The sequence below is a fragment of the Canis lupus genome, chromosome 11 (assembly GCF_011100685.1).
Source record: "Canis lupus familiaris isolate Mischka breed German Shepherd chromosome 11, alternate assembly UU_Cfam_GSD_1.0, whole genome shotgun sequence".
NCBI classification, from domain to species: domain Eukaryota; kingdom Metazoa; phylum Chordata; class Mammalia; order Carnivora; family Canidae; genus Canis; species Canis lupus.
The window spans coordinates 24,130,924-24,153,600 of NC_049232.1; the positions used below are offsets into that span (position 1 = coordinate 24,130,924).

The following is a 22,677-nucleotide window of genomic DNA, read 5'->3' on the forward strand; positions in this document are numbered from 1 at the left end:
CAAAGCCGATCCTGTATTCTTTACGGCAATAGTTGGCTGGGCCGAGTGTCTATGGCACTTCGGGTAGGGCTCAGCTGCCCCCTCCGTCATGGCTCTCCCCCTGCCTCAGTGGTGCCAACCGACTTCACTTTGGTTTATTTTCCCATCTGATCTGCTCTTTTCTTAGAACAGGATTAAACAAAAAACAAAAAACAAAACAAAAAAAAGTTTGCTTTCCGGAGATACACTGGGTATTGTGAAACACAAGCCCCCTCATGCATGTGTGTGTGTAAGACATACACGCACATACATGTTTTGCCCTCCCTGGGCGTCTGCAGAGCACCTGGATTTGTGACTCTGAGCTGCTTTCTCTTCACAGGGTTGCAGTGTGAGGCTTCAGTGGGCAGATGCCGGCAGAGCTTTCAGCACCGGACCTGGTGCCCAGCAAGTACTCATTCCACGTGTGTGGCTAAGGTGACTAGTAAGTGTCTTCTTGGGGCCAGGGCCTCTCTCCGTATCCCACAGCAGTGCCTCCAACCTGCTCTGGAACCGGTGTTGTTTGGGACCGGGGCTCCCTCTGGCGGCCGCTCTCCGGGCTCACACACACAAGGTCGCTCCTTGAGAAAGAGGTGGGCGTGGGGGGGTGCTTTGCCTGCACCCCTTCCCCTCCCACATAGGGCGAGAGGGCGAGAAGTGGGCCGGAGGAGATTTTTGCTTCCCTCACCCTTTTCTGGGCCTCCTTCGTAACTTTGATGGGGTTGGGCTCATTAGGTCTGAGGATAGGAAGAGGGCAGGAAAGGAGGGGTCCCGGCTTCATGATCTTGGGGGTTGGGACCCCCTCACACTTGTCCCATTCCCCTCCCAGAGAAGTGCTGACCCATGGGCTTCTGAGGCCACCTCCAGACCGGCCACCAGTCGGGCCACCAGACGGCAGGAGGGCGGCACATTGACATACAATCCCCAGGCTATATTATGAGGTAATTTTATTTTCTTTCCATTTTAGGTAAAAATAGTAAATACAAGATAATAAAGGTAAAAATACATCATTTGGATTTTGTTGTTTTTCTCTAAACAGTGCTACCTACAGTACAATTTTTGATTTAGGATTTTTAAATTTTTTTTTATAAACAAATAAAATTATTTTGCTATTAGGCTATCTGTGTTCTCGTCTGGCACTTAAGAATAGATCACAGGTCACCTCCCGGTTCTGTTTGGATGTGTGTGGGCTGCGGGGGTGTGGGGGGTGTGGTGGTGGTCGGGGAGTGAGGAGGGGGCGGGGCATGGGGTGAGGTGGTTTGTCTTCCTCGGATGCAGAGATGCGGTCCTTGTGCAGCGGGGGGTGGGGTGGGGGGGCACGACTGTGCACCCAAGAAGGCCTCTTCTTGCACTGGCCACAGGGACGTGCATCACGGCTACTGGACCAAAGGTCTCACACGTGTCCGTGGGGCATTCCTTCCCCCCACCCCTTTGCTGGCCTTTCTTCCTCAACAGCCCAGATTCACAGCAGTTCCGGGTCAAGGCAGGCCACGACGCTGCCCCCCGTCAGCATGTCCGCTCCGGACGGACGGAGCCAGAGGGTCCTCTTGGTATCCTCGAGGCGTGGGCCCAGGACCCTCCCCTGCCAGGGCTGGCGGCTAGGAGGTCCGTCCTGGCCTGGGAATGCTGGTAGAAGTCACAGGTGCCCACGCGGGCTGCTAGATGTCTTTGCCCTTGTTTACCCTCAGGTGGTCTTTGTTTAAATTCTTGCCAAATTTCTCACTGAGCTGTTGGATCAGGTCTGCGAGCTCACCGGTAGCTTGAGATTTCTCTTCCAGAAGCTCGTAGCGCAGGCTGGAGATGTCTTGCTTAATTTCCTTCAGTTCACCTGCAAGGACAGAGGAGCTCTGGGTGAGTGTGAGCAGGCACAGAGGGCTCGCTCCCCGTACGTTGGGGGCGGGCATCTTTCCAGCACAGTCAGGATGCTGCTCCAGCCCAAGGAGGGGACAGCGTTGTGACCTAGGTCCCCCTGCCTCCTACCACTGAAGGACATGTCCATCCATCTAAAACCCTCCTCCTTCCACCCTGGTGGAGCTCTCCGTGAAGGCTCTCAGGCAGACGGAGGAGTCAGGGTCAGGATTGTGAAGTCCTGGCACCTCTCTCCTACCATGACAGCATGCTGGCTTTGGAGCCACTAAAGGCAGACTTCAGGACTCCCAGGAACGCCCTCAGTAACTGGAACGTAATCGTCACGATGCTCCGTGCTTTGCTCCGTCACTGCTCTCTGCAGAGGAGAAGCTCCAAGTGTGCAGGGCCCAGCTCAGCACAGTGCATGTGGCCACGAGCCAGGCGGCCTGACAGAGCTAGGGTCCGCCCAGACCCCGTGGGCAGCGCTGCCTCACCGAGGCCACTCTCCTTCCACAGCAAGGGGCCACCAGGTGGGAACTTGCACTTGTTTCCACAGTGAGCCACGGGGTACAAATCCACCTGGGCTTGGGCTGTGGAAATCCCTAAATTAACTATAAAGAAGACTCAGAAATGTTCTTTTCTGATATTATAGATATTGGACATGCCTCAAATGGGAGCCTGGTGCCTGGGAACATGCTATTCCTATATATTTTTTCCTTATGTGCCATGTACAGAAAATGCAGAGATCTTAAAGGTACACTTTAGCCAGTTTTGACATGTGCATCCACCCCATTTGCTTTTCATCAGTGCTTTAGTGAGCTCCAGTTGCATGGCATAATTCTAGTGGCATGAAGCCTGGCAACCCAGCCGTCTGTAATCACGGCGACACACTGCTCGAGGTGGCTGGCAGGCCACTAGCATTGTTAAATTCGAGACCCAACCATAGGGGTGGCTGGATGGCTGCTGCTGGCCCCTGGAACATGTCAGCCCAGGAGTGAGTCCAGCCACTGCTCATCTTCAGGCTGCATGCTGGATGCTCTGGGAGGAGGCAGAGGGTCACTGAGTGACCAGGCTCTTCCAGGAGGCCCCTGGGGCCTGAGCCAGGGGGACACTTGGTGCCTTCATTCATGGAGGAGGCTGTTTTGAGGTAGCAAATATTTGTCCTGTGTGTCTCATGAAGATTAATGACCTGGTATAAGGCAATTTGCTTTTTACTTAAGAGTAACTGCTCAAAATGGACTGGAAAATCACCCAGGTAGTGAAGGCAATGTAGCCTGCAAACCTCGGTATGCATCTGGATGACCTGGCGCTTTAATCAAAATGCACAGCCCCCAGGTGCCACACCTAGGTGTGGCCTGGGATGTGCATTTTTAACAAGGGATTCTGAGGTGGGGGAAATGCTTAGAGAGGCACTGCTGGCTGTCAGGTTCTGAGAGCCTGGAAGTGAGACAGGGTGGTGGCAGGATCTGAAGGGGTCCTGTCTGCTTACAGCTCTCTGTGTGTGCACCCAGGGAATGAGGACTTCTGGGCTGTCCTGTACCCATGGGTCATGAGGTGGACTCAAGGCCACCATCGCTGCAGTAGGTAGGATTTTTACCACCCCCACCCCTACCCCCGATAATGACCAGGTCCTAATCCCTGGTATCCAGTCTGAGTACAGTCACTTTACATGGCAAAGGGAACCAGGGTTACCAGTGGAATTAAGGTTGGAATTAAGGTTGCTCATCAGCCAACTTTAAATAGGGAGATTATTTTTGGATTATACAGTCTAATCATGAGTCTTTACCAGTGAAAGAGGAAGGCATGAGAGGGTCAGAGAGACATGAAGACAGAAGAGGAAGGAATGTGGCAGCTAGAGAAGGGATTGGGGACTGAGTGCTGGCTCTGAGATGAGGGGCCTGTCGGCAGCTGATGGAGGGGGTGGTGGCCACAGCCAACAGCCATTGCAGGGACAGAAAACTCCATCCCACAGCAGCCTCGTGGAACCTACTTGAGCCCACACCCAAACCAGCAAGGAACACGAGCACCCCCCAACCTTTGGGGCCTCCACACAGGAGCACAGTCCTGCCAACACCACCTTGATTTTAGCTGAGCAAGACTGCACCTCACTGTCTACCTGTAGGAAAAGGACCCATCGCTCACCTTCATTGACTTCATCACTTTCTCTATCCACCTGGGCCTTCAGGACGTATCTTTTTATGAGCCGCTTCATGATTTTCTGAAATGGGAACACAAGGAAGGGATCAGACAAGCCTGGCCAAGGACAGAAGCATCTCACATGGGGATGTCTGGTGCCCAGCTCCTGCGGAGCACCTGGTCAGCAGCTGGGAGTGCTCCCATGCCTGGTGCCTCTCTTCTGAGGGTGCCTTGCCTGATGGGGGGACCTGGGCTTGTCCCTGTTTAACCTCTGCACTAGGATGATCCTGCCCTGGGGATGCAAGAACAGGACACTCAGTGGGAAGCCAAGGCAGGGGTTGAAAGAGAGAGAGAGAGAGAGAGAGAGAGAGAATCATCTAAGATCCACAGGTGCTGCTTGAGGGTCCTATGCCTGACTCTACCCTGACCTTTTTTGTGACCTTAGCCAGTTCTGTCCTCTCCTTTAGAACAGAGTCCGGACCAGGCTGGGTAAGTCCACTTGACCTGGAAATTTTCTACCAGAGGCAACAAGAGATACAGGCGGGCCTCAGGAGGTTTTGCCAACATACCACTTCCCTGAAAGCCTGACTCTGTGCCGCCAGTCACGGCGGAGGGGAAGGACTTCCTGTGGCTCCCATGTATTGTGCAGATAGAGGTTCTTTAAGCAAATGAGCAGGTAGGAGTAAACAAGAGATACCAAGAGCAGAGCCAAGCATGAAAAAGACCGCAGGAGGTGAACTTGGGATTTTGCTGGCTAATTGCTGGAGGGCTGCTGGACAATCACAGGATGTAGAAATACTCGGAGAGCTGCGATTTCTGAATCTGGCAGAGAGGGAGGGATTCCCTGCTCCGTGCTCATCCCTTCCTATGACCTGCTCACACCCGGGGACTCGGGGGACAGAGGCAGCACTTTCTAGATGGAAGGGACCTGAATTCTGTCCTTGGCGGTGCTGTGTGTGGTCAGGCAGGTTGCTAAGTTCTCTCTGACTACATGGGCTCAAAAAAAGCTTTTGGTAAGCCAAGGGAAGTGGGTGGCTGAGGGCACAGGGAAGGATTTAGCACATTCTTGCACCAGCTGCAGGCTCTGTCAGTGCCTTTAATGGCCAAGAACGACCCCAGAACACCTCTCCCGTGTCTCCAGGCTTCGTGAGTCCAGGGCTCTAACTGAACCTAGCAAAGGCTCTCTGCGGTGAGCCCTACGTCACCTGTAGGCCACTGCTGCTCCCTGCCCCCCTCCTTGGCCCTTGGGCAGCTGGTCTCCTTGGCTCTGTGCTTTGAATCATGATCTTATTTCGGCTGAACAGTTAGTGAGCAAGTTGCCTTCATGCTGCTCTCTGTCAGACAGGCCTGGATCTTGCCATATTAGCAGTTCAAGTGCATATCTGCTAGATTTAGTGAAGCCTAACCTGAGCTAAGGTTTGCATATCTACTAGATTTCTCCTTGACATCCTTCTGGCCCCTAAGCCAGGCTACCCGAGTTATAAGAATGTATATAAAGCCTTTCCTGGGACTCAGTAATGCTCCTTTCACCTTCAACTGTAAAACCCAAACAAAATCAACTTTGTCCTGAGCTAGTTCTCATGGGGAAAAAGCACAAAACCTAAGAAACCCAGATACCCAGCTATCTAAAATTCTCCCTTTTTAAAAAATAAAAAGATTTTGTTTGACAGAGAGAGAGCACAAGCAAAGGAAGCTGCAGACAGCGGCAGAGAAAGAAGTAGGCTCCCCGCTGAGCAAGAAACCTGAGGCAAGGGCTCGATCCCAGGACCCCAGGATCATGACCTGAGCTGGAGACAGATGCCTAACTGACCAACCCACCCAGGTGCCCCTAAAATTCTTCTTGAATATAGAATTCAGAAGTATTCTGCAAATTTTCAGGCTGAGACAAGTCAAGGGGATCTAGTTAAAGTTTGTTGCTCTTTTAAGGAAAAGTTCAAGAATTAAGGGTTCTTTAGTTTCTTGATTCATCAGTTGAAAAATGTACGTATGGGGTCAAAGTATAAGCTGGTGATTGGAAGTGGAGAGTTTCCTATGATGGTGCTCAGGGGAGACCCTCAACAGGTATGGCAGCGATCACTGTCTTCCTGGCTTAGGGTGCATCTTGTGTTTTAGCACAACACAACTCAACCTGTTATTTTAAAAGATTCCACATTATTAATACACGTAATTATTAATGCCCTTCAAACTCCATTTGTCTTGAGTAGGTGAGTCCCCACTCACAAGCCCCCTTCAGTGTGGAGTGGCCCTCTGAGAGCTGGGAAGAAAGGGTAAAAAAGAAACACAGAAACAAATGTATTGAATATTTCCTGCAGACCAGGAGTCATGTTAACCTCCTTAACAAAATGACCTTGTTAAATTCTCCCAGAAACCTGGTGAGCTTGGGGAGGTCATCTGCATTCATAGATGAGGAAACCGAGGCTCACAGAGTGAGGTGATTTCTCCAAGGTCACACAGATCTGAAATGTAACAAAAATGGAAACCAAAGCTGGGGCTTCTTCCAACCTTCAGGAAAAGGTTATGTGCACAATGCTTTAGGGGATGAGATGCAGGAAGCTGGTTCCCATTGGTCAGAGGGGATTTGGGCTGCTTGTTAGGTATCTACTTGTCCTTTAAAAGACAGTTTTCTATGCAGGAGGAAATCTCAGCTCGATTTTGGAGGATGGATGGCTTTGTTCAGTTGTTACCCCCTTAGGATATTTCAATTAAAAAATGGTTACCTTTGGGAAAGACAGTCACTGGCATGTCATTGTCATGAGTGCTTACGGCCCATTCTTGAGTGCTGGCAAGCCTAACCTGAGCTAAGGTTTGCACATCTGAGGCTCCAGGGGGAGAGAAGCAAATGTTTTTTTTTTTAAATAAATTAATTTTTTATTGGTGTTCAATTTACCAACATACAGAATAACACCCAGTGCTCATCCCGTCAAGTGTCCCCCTCAGTGCCCGTCACCCACTCACCCCCACCCCCCGCCCTCCTCCCCTTCCACCACCCCTAGTTCATTTCCCAGAGTTAGGAGTCTTTATGTTCTGTCTCCCTTTCTGATATTTCCCGCACATTTCTTCTCCCTTCCCTTATATTCCCTTTCACTATTAGCAAATGTTTGTTATTAAGTCCCTCACCACACATTAGGATTATAGAGGCTTAATATGGAAGCAGAATCTCATGAGCACTGCAGACAAGCAGTGACCCTTTCCCCTTTCTCCCACCCCTACTTCACTCTCAGGAGCGACAGATGCCTTAAAGAATAGTGTGGCCACCTAGCACCCACTTAGAGACTTCGTGTCCTGATGGCACCTGGTTTCCCTGCTAGTGTGTACAGTTAGGTAGCCTGGGGTATGTAGGAGGAAGATGCCAGTCTTGTCCCCAGAAATACTGAAGTGGTTAGAAACTGCCCCAAGTTCTCTTTAGCTCAGATGCTATAGGAGATATCTCTTTTCAAAAAAGATGGACATGAAAAGTCTCCCCTCATTCACTGTGTGCAGAGTAAAAGAATGTTCCTTTGTGATGGGTGTGAGATGTCTCCTTGCTATCTTCCATGGAGTTCTTTCACTTCCAGAAGATACTAAACTTTCCCCAAGTTAACATATTCTGGTCAGTGCCGATTCCACCTACATTGGCCTCCTGCCCTTAGCAGATACTAGAGATGAGTGCATGTAGTGACATAACTCAGGCCAAAGAACTAATACTTGAGGGGATGAGGATGACATGCACAAGGGATCAGAATGATTGTGACACTGAGATCCAGGGAAGGAGCCACATGGTTCTCCCTGCCCACATGCTAAGGGATGCTGCTGGTGCTAGGGGAAGATAGAAAGCCTTTCTGTGGAAGACCTGTGTCTCTCTGTGCGGCCAGGGCAGCTAAAGGTGTAAACAAAGAGGGCATATATGGTGCTTTGAAGATGGTCAACAAAACAGAGCCTAGAGGGAAACAGTGTTGCCCCCCAGGAAAACAGAAATCAGTGGATATGTGAAAGAGAGGGCATAAATGGATCCCAGGGACACACCATTTGTTAAATGAGGGTTCACCAGACACCAAAAATAGAAGGAATTAGCATTGATGAAGTTGTCTATCCTGTTTGCTGTGATCTCTACAGAAAAGACCACCTAGAGCATGAATAGAAGGACTCCCCACCAGGCTTGGGGAAGAGAGTGCACCACAGACAGGGCCTGCATGAGTTATGGAGCGTGCCTGGATTCTGTGGTGCATTTGGGATGCAGCTTGTTTGCTCTGCCAGAGAAGGAAATGTAGCTCTCACAGTGGGAGTAGATGAGTCTGCACACGCCCCAGCACATAGGCATTCTGGATTTTGGAACAGGTCACAGAATAGCTTTGATGGGAGGTGTGCTTTGACCCCCTCCCCAGTATCTTGGTTTTGTTTCATTGTTTAGTTTCATATGAGCCCAGATTGAAAAATAAAAAGTTACAAAAGCAAGGGACCAGTTTTGTGACCCACAGATTCAGACCCCTTGGAAACGCCTAAGTTAAAGCAAAGCACAGAGACCCCCTGGTCTGAGGGAACTAACTGCCTTCTCTTAAGACAGAGAATCCCCAGGAGTCCAAGGATTGACAAGCCTAAAATAAACACCTCAAGCACTAAGTTTGAAAAATCAAGCGGATCTACTGAAGAGCCATGAAGGCAGCAAGTTTAAAAACTCCATGTGTATGAACCACGGGGCTTTGGTCCAAGTGGGAATGCTACAGAATTTCTCCCAAGTGTGACAGTGTCGGGGACTATGGTTCTGTACGTGTCCTCAGGGAGGTGACGGCTCTGGGTGCAGCCAGGATGGTAAGAAGGAGGAAATGCGCGTGTCAGGCTCCTTCTGATCTCTGCACATTTGGAAGTTGCTTTGGAAAGAAATCAGTGCAATCTGGAAGGCCACCAGTGGGCCCAAGAAAATGGAAGAGGCTTTGTCAGACCCCTACCCCACCCTTCATTCTAAAAGCTCCTCCTGGACCTTGTCCACTCCCCTCATGCTCTGCAGGCTCAGAGGGTTTTCTGGCTGGTAGGACAGGTTCTCGGTGAGGCTTGGGTGCCTAGGAAATGTGATGTCGTAAAAGAGGGGTACCCTTGTGAGTCAGGTCCTTCAACCAGCGGTGGACCTTCACCACTGGGCCTCAGTTTTCTCCTCTGTTTAATGGGGTATATTAAAGCTACTGCTTCTCTCACCTGCATATGGTGAGATTACATCTGGGCTAGTGTCTAGCTGGCAACCCGCTGTCCATGCCATCTCTTGCTTCACTCCTGTCTGAGCCGATGATGGCTTAGGAAGATGCCCAGACTTCACCTTGCAGGGCTGAGCACAGGGCACAGGTGCAAATGCAAAGTGCTCTGTTTTTTGCTCACCTCTCCACCCTTTCCCTCTGATACCTATCTCTTCTTTCCTGTGACAACTGTTTGAATAAATAGCCAGAGGCTTTTCTTGGTGGATTCACAAAATACAGGGTGAGCAAGCTGCCCAAGGTCATCAGTAGCCTGAAGCCGACTACTACCTCAATCTCTGTAATCACAGAGGGAAGCTCTTGGGGATGTTGATGGCGGCAGGGACTCAGCCAGTGATGAGCAAAGACAGAAATGGGATCACCCCGAGGCTGCTTTTGAAAACTGTCTTGCTCATAAAGGATTCATTCTGGGTACAAGACATTCACCACATAATCAGTCTTCCTTTATCTCAGCAGCTGATTCTCCCTGCAACCCATCAGAGATTTGACCCTACCCCATTAGGGCTTTCTCTTTTGTTGACACAGATAATCTATACATTTCTCTGAGAAGTTGAGAAATAAAAATCCTTCCACTGACCAAAGGCTTTGTGCTATAAAATAACTCAAAGCAGATCAAACTGGTCAGACCCAATTTTGCACATGATTAGATACAAGATTTGTCCATTTCCAGTTTTTAGCCTGTGTCATCTCATAAAACTCTAAGTATTTTGAGGGATGAACCATGTCTTAATTGTGCACTTAAATCCTCCTACCTGCATAGCTGGCTTCTGAAATATGGGTGGAGATACATTTAGAGACCTGTGTCAGGAAGATGCTAAGTCTAATTGCTCCCTCTGAGGTGGTGGCACCAGGGACACAGCACCTCTGCCCCATGCATGCTCAGGATAGCTGCAAATTTACACCTGATAATAACTGATCAGCATGGCTAGAATTGCTGATCGTCAAGAAGGGGAAGGCAGGAAACAAATGTCCTGTACTTTTATAATCAATAACCTGTAGTTACCATTTATCACTGGCTCATGGGCTGACTCAAAGGGATACAGAGATGCGGCATTAATTTCCAAAAGCAATGCAAAGGGCTGTAAGCATAAAGTCTCCCAAGGTTTATGTACAAGACTGGTGATCTCAGGTCAGGTGTTTAGTGAAGACACCCATGTCCACCTGGTTGCTTAAGACAGATGCCTGGAGGTGATGCCCAGGCACCCCATCCCTGCAGACAGGCATCATGTGCCGTTACCTTTATGTCTAGAATGTATATTGACTCTGTCTGCTTTTCTCCATCACCCTACTCTCCCCCCAGTCCAAGTCTTGCTCTCTTGCTTCTAGATGACCGTCCCTTGCCTGTTGAGTTCCCACTGCTCCAGACCTGCCAACCTTCTCCCCTCTGGCATTTATGGATGCCTTTCCTGTGCCTGGGAGGCCCCACGTGACCACTCCTTCTTTGACATCTCAGTTAACTGTCCTGTGCTTGAAGATGCCTCCTCTGATGATCACACCTAAATAGGCGCTCCCTCTCTTCCTCCATTTTTGCAGTCTATTGTTTTCCTCTTTCTACTTTTATCAATTTGAGGTTGTGTATTTGTGTGTTTACTTGCTCCTTGTCTGTCTCTCTCACTGGCCTGGAGATGCCCTAATAGATAGGAACCATCTGCATCCCTAGTGAGTGGTGCAGTGCCTGGCATATAGTTGTTACTTGTTAAGTATTTATTGAATGCAAGAAGAAATGAAGTGTGTGTTCTGTGTTCATGTGCCATGTCACCAAATTCACATCTGGATGAGTCCACTTCAGCCCATATGTGGGAAAGGTGTGGTTACCTGGTATCGAGTGGGCTTGCTGAAACTGTTATTTGCTGTCAGGTTTTCAGAATTCCTCATGCCAGCCTGGTAGCGAGTCTTCTGGGGAAACAAAAAAACCCCCAAATACATAATAAACACTATATGCGTACATACACACGTGGGTATGTGTTCAAGTAACATATATGACCCCTGTATATGAATGGTACCCGTATAGGACTGTCTTTAAAAAGAGGACCCTCACAAAGCTGATGTACCCACTGCTGCTAGGGTTCCTAGAACACTGTTCTTGGGACCTTAGATCTATAGGATGACAACGAGTTACAGAATATAATTTGGTTAACTTTGGGAAGCACTGAGTTAAAATTACGGGGGTGTCTTTCTCCCAGGACTCCTCAGAGATTTTAATATGCTAGTAAACCTTGAGAATCTCTAGGAAGGGGAGATAATGGGCAGGGAACTTTTCTCCCAGTGATCATCCTCCAGATACTTTCTGGGAACACTGATTCCTCTTTGGGACTCAAGGAATGCCTCTGTGGGGGCATGGCTCAGCCTGGTGGCCTGCTCTGGCCCCAACCAGGAACTGTGGGGAGAAGGGCAGCTCCCACAGGCAGCCTCTGCTGGGGGGGCTGCAGCTTTGCTGACGTGCCCCCAGATTCTGAAAAGCAGGGACCCCTCACTGACTTCCCTTGTATCATCTTAGGCAAGCACACTTCTCCCCTCCTTCCCTCCTGCTGCCTTTTCTTGCCCCACAAACCCCATGCTACCTACCCTGAACTTGGAATTCAGCATGCCCATTTCAAGGTCATTTTCACAGCTTTTGGCCTTAGATTTACAGAGTTTTATGAGGCACATCTTGATTCTCATTATGAGATAATAAAATGATTTGGGACTGGGCACTAGATTGAAAGGAGCAGGAAGGGTTCTTCCTTCATCAAAATAGGACAGCCAGAGCTTCGCCCGGGCAAATTTCCACTCCACATCTGCATCCTCCTGTGGAGCAAGGGAAACAACACACCATCAACAGCCACAATGTAACATCGGAGTTCAGCGTGAGGAGGGGGGCCGCGGTCTACACCTCACAGTGGGCTTCCAGATCCGACTCTGATCATCTGTGAACGTTGTCTCTGCACATGGGCACAGGGTGGAGGGTTTGCTCTTGCTAAAGCCGTACGGGATTAGCCATTGCTAAGGTCTCCACATAACTTCTCAGGATTCATCACTGAAAACCTCAGCCTGTCACCCTCCCTGACACTCCGCCGGGTATTTTCACAAACATTCTCCACTTGCCACTTCATCCCGTTGTTCATGAACATCGACAGCTCCGCTGATTGAAGAGCCACCGCGGCCTCAAGGCACTCAGGTTTTAGAGCTTTGCTGCCCAGTAGAAATATAAAGTGAGCCACAAAGGCAAACCACAGAACTTACTTTAGATTTTCTAGTGGCCACATTATAAAAAGTAAAATGGGACAGGCTAATTCCTTTTTTTTTCTCAAGTTTTTATTTAAATTCTAGTTTTTTAACTTATCTGGTAAAAACTGGTTTCAGATGTAGAATTTAGTAATTCATCAAAGTTTAAATTATTTTATTTTTCATCAAAGTTTAAATTATGTATGTATGTATGCATGTATGTATGTAATGTCTCCTCCCAGTGTGGGGCTCAGACTTACAACCCTGAGTCCAAGAGTCCCAAACCCTCCTGACAGAGCCAGCTGGGTGCCTCCACAGAACAAGTGAAATTAATCTCAGTGATGTCTTTTATTTAATCCAGTAGATTCAAAATAGTTATTCCAGCATGTAATCATCATCAAAATTCTTAACGAAATAACTCACTTTTTTTTTCATGTTGAGTCTTTGAAAACAGTGTGTATTTTACAGTTATAGCACATTTCAATTTGGACCAGTCATATTTCACATATTTAACAGGTACATGTGGTGAGCAGCTGCCACACTGTATTGTATCACTGTGTATTTCTTATTAGAAAGCATGTTCTTATTGGTCGGTGCCGCCACAGAGGGTGTCAAGAGATTGTGCATATGTAATTCCAAAGAAGCGAAGCCGGCTGTAGTTAGCATGTGGTCCAGCCACACTCTCCTCCCTGGGGGCGGTGGTCGATTTAAACCCCTCATCTATCTTGTTTGACTTGGTGTCAATGCCAGAATGCTAAGTGGGCCCCCTAAGAAGTAGCAGGTGTGTGTTTTTTACAGGCAGGCTCTTCAGGCTTCTGTCTCGGTGGGGTGGTTTGAGAGCAGGAAGGAGGCATGGGACTTGGAGTCAGACAGCCCGGGGCTCACCACCCCACCTAGCTGCGTGACTTCAGCAAGGCCTTCAGGCTTGGTCATCGGGAGATGGAGATAATGCTGCCTCCCTCATGAAGCCTCAAGACTGGCACTATGTGCTCCATGAAAGGGTGGGTTCCAATCCCCACAGACTCTAGCTACACTTCCAGGGACTGTAAACCTAGCAAGGACCCACATGAGGCTACTGGCAGGTGCCACTTGATACAAAGTTATCACCTACAGGCTTGTCCATTTTGTTTGCTTTTGTTGAGAGCCCATCAGCACCTGGCCTGGTTTATGGGACCTCATATTGGGGTCTTTAGTGGAAGTTTGGTAAGGGCAGGGCTTGCTCCTGGCCTCTGCTGCATAACAGAGAGAGGTGACAGGGACACCTGACCTGAAAGGAAGGGTGGTCTACTGGTGACAGCATGGGCTCTGGAGCCTGCCTAGGTCCAGACTCTCTTCTTCCCTAGCTGTGTAGCGATGGCAGGTGGCTTAGCTGCTCTGGGCCTCAATTTCCTCATCTGTAAAATGGCAATAAGAATGCTTACCTCATAGGTCATTATGAGAATTAAATGAGTGCACTTAGTGTCAGACATCAGTAGTCCCTCTGGAAGTATTATTTTAATGTCCGTAGCTTAACACAGTGCCTAGCATTCAACCTTTTAGTGATTTCAGCAAACATGCATTGAGTACCTGCTACGTGAATGGCATGGGCTAGGTGGGCAGTGGGGTTGACAGTCCATGCCCTCATGGAGCACACAGTCTGCCCCATGACATGAATACAGTCTGCTATGCATCAGCTGATCTTTCACTTGGAGTTGTGCCGGGGGATGGGGTTCTCTGGGTATAGAGCTCCTGACCTGGCCTGCGGGGCTGAGGGGGCTGCCTCTGATGGCTGGTGTTTAAGCTGAGCTCCATGGGGTGGGTACTTCTCTGCCAGGTCGAGTGTGGGTGGGGTGAGAGTGGAGAAGAGTGGGAGTTAATGAGTAGAAGAGGCAGTAAGAAGTGTAAACAGCTTTTCTGAGAAAGTTGGCAAGAAAGAGCAAGAGAGAAAGAGCTGGAAAGTGGGATCAAAGGAAGATTTTTTTTAGTTATTTTATTTTATTTTTTAAGATCCAGAGTCTCATTTAAATGCTGACAGGAAGGGTGAAGATATGGGTGGAACAGGGATGACGTGCAATGGCAACTCCTGAGGAGGCGAGAGAGCAGGGAGCCAGGGCACGTGGGCAGGGCAGCCCAGATGGAGAAGACCTCTCCCACCCCCCGCAGGAGTGAGGGCAGGTGGGGCCATGGCAGGTATAGAAGCAAGGAGGTCCGTGGATTTGGACAGCAGGTGCTCAAGATCTGTTGGCTGAATCATAAGCATTCTCTATATTTCATCAAAGTTCCATGTGACCCAGGAGACGGGGCACTGTCTAGTGGCCCAATTCCACATCTCAGGGTGCTTACACACACATGGCTAGTGAGACGGGAGGGGACATGTGCTCTCACCTGAGGAGAAGCCCAGAACCCCGAAGGGAGGTGAGGGCTGCAGTGTGCTCGCTCCACCTGGTGGCACAAAACTGTGCTGGGGTAACTTGACATCACAAGCCCACGTGACATCATGACATCCAAACTAGTGGGGATCTCTGCACACTAATCACATGGTTTCCATGCCACATTAATTTGGACCAGAACATGATCTGCAGGTTAGGATGGGGCACTGCGCCCAAGGTGAGTGGCACAGAGACCTGCATATTATCCAGGCACCGTCTGGTTTCTCTTACATTTGGGGAAACCCAGATGTAAGAGACCCTGTTGCAGAAGCACAGGGATGGCTGGTTAGCAACAGCTCATGTGCATAAGTGACCAAATATGTACACTGTCAAAAACTACACTTGTCTATGGACAGAGAGCTGCGTTTTGCTGTGGGTGGCAGCGGGAGAGCAGGAAACAGGCTAAGGCTTCATGCTAGCTCACCACCTCCTTTCACCTCTTGCTTCTTTTCCTGGCACAGTCTACCGTCTCGCAGGCCCCAAATACTGCATTCTCACCCCTCCTGCCCTGGCACATGTTGTTCCTACAGTTTAGAATACTCTATTTTTGGGGAGGTGTGTGTTATGAACCAAATATGTCCCCTAAAATGCGTATGTTGAAGTCCTAACCCCTAGTGCCTTGAAACCTGACTGTATTTGAAAATACATCTTTAAAGAGGTAAGTAAGGTTAAACACTAGGGCTAGGGTGGGCCCTAATCTGACCTGGCGAGTACCCTACTGAGGGGTGGAAGAGATGCTGGGGATGCATGCACAGGGAGCAAAGGCCATGTGAGGACGCCTCGAGAAGGCAGCCATCCACCAGCCGAGGAGAGAGATGCCTGAGAAGAAACCAGCTCTGCCAACACCCTGATGTGGGATGTCCAGCCTCCAGAAATGCAGGGAAATCCTTTCTGTGTTGCAGCCGCCTCATCTGGGGTGCTTTGTTATGACAGCCCCACAGACTAATACCTGGAGGTCTCTAATTTCCTCTCGGTGAGAAATACATTAATGCTTGTTTCTCATAAAAGATCAGAGTACAAAGGTAACACAGGCACAAGTGACCGTCCCCATCCAAAGCTCTCTGCTGTACTCCCGTCCCCAGAGGATGCCCTAGGTCAAGGGCGTGGTAACTTTTCTCTACCTTTCTCTGCTTTTTCTTTCTGTAAATGTACATTCATATTGTTACACGTATTGTTATACGAATGTGCATATACATCTACAGCTTATGTAAATAAGACTTTCCTATATGTATTTTCCTACAACCTGCATTTTTCCCCACAGTACCATAGAGATTTTGTGATATGAGCATAAGTTTTTCTCATCACATAGGCAGTGTTCCAAAGGCTCCATCAGAGTTTATTGAAACCCTCTGATGTCCATGGGCTATTTGCATGTTTTTCCTTTAATTAGCACCGATGTAAAACCATACTGCTGCATGGATCTATCCCTACAATTGGAATTGTTGAGTTAATTCAAAATAGGTTAGTGCCTTTTATTAATCCTTGGCTTATTTATTTTACGTTATAGTAAGTAAAACAGTAATAAGATTTATAGAGCATGAAAAAGTATAGAGAGAAAGGCATTCCACTCCCAGTGCGCCCAGTTGCCTCTTGACAGGGAGCCCTGTTGTGTGTTCCTTGTGGACCCTTTCAGAGATTTCTTCCTTTTCAACGTCTTATGTAATTAAAAGTGAGCATGTATGCCCCTTCCTTTCTTTGTTGCATAAGGGAGAGCACTCTATAAACACTGTGCTGCAACTTGATTTTTGCACTTAGCATTACAATTTGCAGGTCTGTAGTCATCAGTACGGAGAATGTCTTTGTTCTTTCTAAAGCCACACAGCATCCTGCTGTTCAGCTACAACATCATCTATTTTACCAGATTCCTATTAATGCTCATTTATTTTCTTTTTAATTTCTTGCTCTTCCAAACAATCAATAGCTGCAATCAATAGCTTGTGGTTTGTGCATTTCAGATTTTGATAAACTGTCCCCTGGTACATTCTCTGGACTCCCTTAGCTATTTGGCAAAATTGTATTAGTCTTTGAATGGCCTTCCATTCCAGCATCACCTCTGGAAGCTTCTCTGCTTTGTACCTTGTGTACCTGATAGGACTTTTCTGGGCGTGCTGGGCCTAGGGCAATGAAGTTTGTTTCGTGATGTTTCTGTTTTTTTTCAAGGGACTGAGTTCTTAGAGGGCAGGGACTGGCTTAGTCATCTCTGTATTACCAGTGCCCAGCATGGGCATTGCATACCATTGGTATTTCATAAATAACATGTGAGAGGCGAAGGGAATGTTGGCTGAAAGATATAGTCATTCTGATTTGCCATGGGCCACCTGCATGCTGTCCTGAAGGGAGACATGAAAGAGGAAAGATTCATGACCCTGATTCTTTCAGGCCTCGTCAGGCCCCTTCATGTGTGGTGCCCACTCTACCATATGGCAGGTTGACTGAAAGTGCTGGTTGTTTACTGTTCTGGTTTCACTTTTTTTTTTTTTTTGAGAGAAGAGAGAGTTGAGAGGTGGAAGGGCAGAGGGAGAGGGAGAAGGAGAGAGAGAGAGAATCTTAAGCCGACTCCATGCCCGGTGCAGAGCTCAACATGGGGCTCCATCTCACAACCCTGAGATCATGACCTGAGCCAAGAGTCAGATGCTTAACCATCTGACTGAGCCACCCAGGCATCCCCTGGCTTCACATTTAATAACGCATGAACTTCTAATGTCATTACTCTCATTGCTTCAAACAGCCGTGTAAATTAAAGCAAGGGAGAGGGAACAATTTCAATGAACTCGGTCTTACCTCAATTTCCTGATACGAGTTGTTGATCATGGCTATTAGCATATTGAGCAGCACTACCACCATGGTGACGTTATAAACGCCATAGAGAACGTAGCCGATGTTCTCGATGAATTTGTGATCATATTTCAGCACCACCGAGATCACTTCAGACAAGCCAAAGATGGACCAAAATAAGGTTTTAAAGCTTTCTTCAACCCTATAAGGAAAGACAATCCCTTCAGCCACTTTGTATCTGCTAACACTGTTCACATCAAAGTTCCCATTACCCAGACTTTGGTGGTTACCCTGGAGTGGGGCTGGGCTGACTGGTGGTGCTTGTCTTCTGAAATAATGGCATATTCAGATCTCTAAGGAGATGTCAAAAATATAAAGGGCAGGTTCTTCATTTTCCACTCAGTCCATTTTGGGGGGATTCCAGAGTGTGGTATCATTTTTATCTTGTAATTAATTAAGCAATTAAAGTTAAGGCAGATGTTTGTTTCTTGTACATTATCAGGCTCAGAAAGCACTCTTCCTAAAATAGTCTCTTGAATGTCTCAGACCACCCAGCCCCATGTGCAGGGGGAGAGGATGGTGTCCATCGATGAAGGGAGCATGACTGGTGCCTGGCGCTTGTCACAGGGCAGCTCCTTAAGCCTCATGACCATCTCTGTGTTGGGCTCGCTTATTACCTGCATTTACAGATGGAGGCATGGACACTCAGACCCTTCTCCTTTCTAGGGGCATCTGACTGGAGAGTGAGGTACAGATCCAGGCACATTTGAGGTTTCCAAAAGCATGTACATCTACCTACTATGCTTTTCCAGCCCCTGGCTCTAGGTAGTGAGGCCAGCCTCACACCTCATGTCCTCTCAAATGGAGTTGTGCTATGAAAAGAGTAAGTTTGGTATGTCCGTGTTATTCAAATTCAGCAGACAGCTGTCTGCACCTCAGCCTGCAGCTCACTCAAAGTAGAGATTGCATGTGCTTTGAGGGCAGTGCCGGGAAAATCTGGCTTTTAGAACACTGCTCTTTGACTCTTGAGAGACTGTGAAGTTATCAGAATATCCTAGTTTTAAGACTAGGATCCAGGCATGTTTCACTGTCTAGTTTGTGGCTAGGAACCCACATCAGGTTTACAACATAGAATCCAATCAGAAAGCTGGGTTTTAGTTGGGTGGTTTAGAACACCTCCGTGCATCTGATAACTTCTGAATGGTTATATGCAGTTCTTTTGGTTTGCAGTCAGATTTGGGGTACATTATAAGAAAGTACTTTCTTTTTTCTCTTTAACATTTCAGATTTTCAGCACTCACCCACAAGTGGCCAGGATTAGCTAGATCTCAAAAAAAAAATTGGCATTTCTTAAGGATTGGTATTTATTTGACAAGATGTACAAAAATACTAGTACTTGTCACTTTGGCTAAAAATCCAACTCTGACTTACATGAATTTTCGGCTCTCCTGTGTGCGAGTATGTGTGGGTGTATGTGTATGTGTATGTGTATGTGTATGTGTATGTGTATGTGTGTGTCTAGCCAGCGGTTTGACTCATTCTCTATGCATCCCAGAGTCTGAAAACTGAAAATTGAAGTGGGTTTTTGTTGTCATTATTTGTTTCTGGTTTCTTTGAAAACTGTGAGTTTAGAATATTTAATTCATTTTATTTTTAATAAGAAGGAATTTAGTTGGGGGTTTGGAGGTGATGACCAGGTATCCAGCATTATTTTAGAGCCCCAGCCCCTAACGCTATTCTGAGAAAGAGGGGAACACACTGCTTCCTTGTGTGAGATCCATTTTGTGTGAAAAAGATGCCATTCAATGCATGGCCAGGATTCTCTGCAGATATTGCCTGCCATTAAGAAGTTATCCTGTGGTCATCACCTTAGTGGGAGGGAACAGTGGCAGAGAGACTCCAGAACCACTGGATGAGCCCCACTTCCCAAACTGGAAGGAGACAGCAGGATGTGATGACAGTTGTTCCCTTTCTAGCCAGGTCAGGAAACCAAAGGGCCCGCTCTTTGAGCCAGGGACTGGGCAGGCTGGCACTGGTCCAGGATTAGGCACTTACCACGAACATCCTAAGAAATGGATAATATGTGCAACTGAGAGATGCTTTACAGGAATTCATCTTCGTTTGCTTACCTTGTAAAACCCTACAGACCTTTGGCTGACACAAATGAAGCAAGCAATTACAGAATATTCAAGGAAAGTCTTCTGAATTTTGATTAGGGAAAATGGCCTAGATTCAGAGTGTATTTTTTTTTTCTCATTTGCTTCTTCTTGTTATGAATTTTGCCACTAAGCTCTGGTTTATCCTTGGTGCCTTCTCTTAGGCATTCTATGTAATAGAATAATCGAAAGGAGGCAGAGCTAGCCCATTACACAGTGTGTGTTGTAGTAAGAGAAGAGTTACAGATCCCTAAATTCATGGCTTAGCCCCTCCACCATCAGTCCCCTCCCCCCACCCCCACTTGGAACACTGATCCTTTAGCTTTGTTATCTGGTTCCCAGACAATCTTTATACCTGTTTCATTTCTTCTATAGTTCAGGAATTAGCTTCTGGACTTGAATTTGGCTGTGACCTACAAGAGCATCTAATTACGAGAGGCCCAGAGTCACTGGGATTTCCAGAGTGAAAGTGACCCTCCCTCCAGAGCAATAACACAGGCACCTGACTGGGCAGGAAAGGATCTTAGCCAAAGTATGCATTTTTAACAATCTCTTGTAAGCTCTTTGGGGACTGTCTATAGCCCTGTGTCCTCTTATTATGGGGCAAAATGGGTTGTTGTAGCAAAGACCTCCTTTAAGGTAAAGCTGGGTCCATTAGCTTGAATCATCCACTATAGCTCGATCCACCATTGGTGTCTTTTGGGTCTTTCACGTGCACTTATCCCTCTTGACATGATCTGGACCAACCAAATAGACTAATTTTGTTGTCATTGTTTCTCCCAGAGGAGACATCATGGGCTGAGTTATGCACAATTCCCTGGCCTAAATGGTAAGCAGTGCAGTATTTTACCCATAGCTCCACCTATATAACTAATTCTGAATGGAATTGAGGAGTTCAAAGTTTAAAAATTACACAATAAAAAAAAACTAGAATAAAATAGCACTATTTTGTATAATATTGGTCTGGGAGAGGTTTCAGAAACTAGAAAGGGAAAGATGGAGGGATTTGACCACATAAAACTTTACTTGTATACAACAAAGACATAATAACTAACAATGTAAGGCAAAAGGCTAAGTGAGAAAAGAATTTGTATTTGCAATACAGGTGACAGACTCTTGTGTCTTTCTTATATAAAGAGATCTTACAAGTCAATATGAAAATGACATCCTAGCAGAAAGAAAAAGGGGAGAAAGAAATTTCTATGAAATCTAGGTGCTTTTTATGGTGACTAGAGCTCCACAGTTTAACTTGAAGTGCCATGCTAGTGACATTTTCTGGTTTAATATGTGGCAGAAAATAAAGGAAAGCTGTCTTCATTGTTCCAAGTGGGAAAAGGCTGTGTTACTTTGACCTTGGAAACCTACCATAATATATTCCCAGAGAGAAGGCTAACCTTGGAAAGGAGACAAATAGTACATTACTAATGCAAAGAGCTTTGGCACTAGAGCTGGCCTCGATGTTTTGTGAGATTATGATACTCTCTGAGTCATCACCCACCATGTTTAGGACGATGGGGCAGAAGACCAGTCACTATGGAGGTTGGGGACTGTCTTTCAGGAAGAAAGTATCCAGGAACTGGCTTAGCTGATCATCACAATGAAACCTCTTGTCTCACAGAAAGCCTCTACTGTCAACCAGTTGGTCTCAAGGCTAAATGTTCTCTACTCATAGGGATAGTGGTCACCAGCTTCACATCCTCCTCCTAACTGCTCTGCTACCTGAAGAATTTGTCACAGATTCCTTCGACTGTGTCAATCACAGGAAGCTTCACAGACATAGTGGGAGGAGTAAGAAGAGCAAAGGCGCATGCCTGGGTTCAAATTCCAGCGCCACCACCCGTTGGCTGTGTGAGTCTGGGTGTGTTACCACACCTCTTGGACTCTCAGTCCACTCATCTATGAACTGGGACAGAAGTGCTTCACTAGGAAGTTGCTATCAAGATTAAATGAGCAACCTAGTTATAGTATATAATGCAAGTCCTGTAAGTGGTAGCTATTATGTTCATTCATTTATTTGCTATTTACCAATAACAAAATAACTCTGTGCCCCAGGCAGAGTACCAGGTACCCATGCGCTGGTGTCCAGACCTTGCTCCTGCCCGGGGGTCCTGGTCTCAGGCATCCCCAGCGGGGACAGAACGCTGCAGGGCTGTAGTAGGCATGCGTGCTCTCCTGGCCTGGCCTTCCCCAGGGTCACACTCGGCCCCATCGGCACCCTGCCCACCCTGGGCTGCCACACAGGGCCAAACAGAGACCTTGCTGAACAAGCCTATCTTCCTTCCTCCCTGCAAAGATCATCATGAACCCTTGATTTCATGCAAATCCTTCTTCCGGCTTCTCTGGCCCAGGCTGCCTTGTGACCTGTGACTCTCTCAGCTTGTAGTGCAAGGGACTGCAAAGTATAGTCAATAGGCCCCCACAGCCTAAGAAGTGCTGCTAATGTGGGGAAAAGAGGAAAGGCTCCCCTGAGTGATGCTGAATAGGCCATGATTCAGGCTGCTCCTGCTGCGCGGGGGTGTATGTGGGGGAAGGTTGGGGCTGATCTGTCAGGCGGAAGGAAGGCAGGGGCATCTCATTAGCTCTCTCCTAGGCTCGTCTCGCCTGGATAATGGGGCTTTAATAACACGTTGCCTGAAGAGGCGGTTGTGTATGGGTCTCAGGGAACAAACTGATCAACAAGGGGAGGGTTTGGGGCAATTGTTAGGAGAATTGCTGCTGCTTTGGAATGCCACGATGCCCTCCCCCTGGTGCTGGAACACTGCCTTCCTGCTTCCCCCCAAAACCATGCAGTTCAGATGCCTACCCCAGGCTGCACATAGCACATAGCAAGCTAAAATTAAGCAGGAGGCTAGCTCCCGAAAGACTGTTTCTCACGTTCGGAGGACAAAAGTGGGTGCCATGCTACAGACCTGCTGA

General features: G+C 47.7%; 1 protein-coding gene across 1 annotated transcript in view; it reads right to left on the reverse strand.

Moving 5' to 3' along the window:
* Window positions 1-945: 945 nt before the first annotated feature.
* TRPC7 (transient receptor potential cation channel subfamily C member 7) overlaps window positions 946-22,677 on the reverse strand; it is a 144,052-nt gene continuing 122,320 nt past the window's right edge. The window contains exons 10-14 of the mRNA XM_038551660.1: window positions 17,612-17,807; window positions 11,784-12,005; window positions 11,034-11,114; window positions 4,006-4,081; window positions 946-1,843 (exon numbers count right to left, since the gene is read on the reverse strand). Of these exons, the coding sequence (XP_038407588.1) occupies window positions 1,674-1,843; window positions 4,006-4,081; window positions 11,034-11,114; window positions 11,784-12,005; window positions 17,612-17,807 (745 nt within the window). The 3' untranslated portion in view covers window positions 946-1,673. The remainder of the gene's footprint in view (window positions 1,844-4,005; window positions 4,082-11,033; window positions 11,115-11,783; window positions 12,006-17,611; window positions 17,808-22,677) is intronic.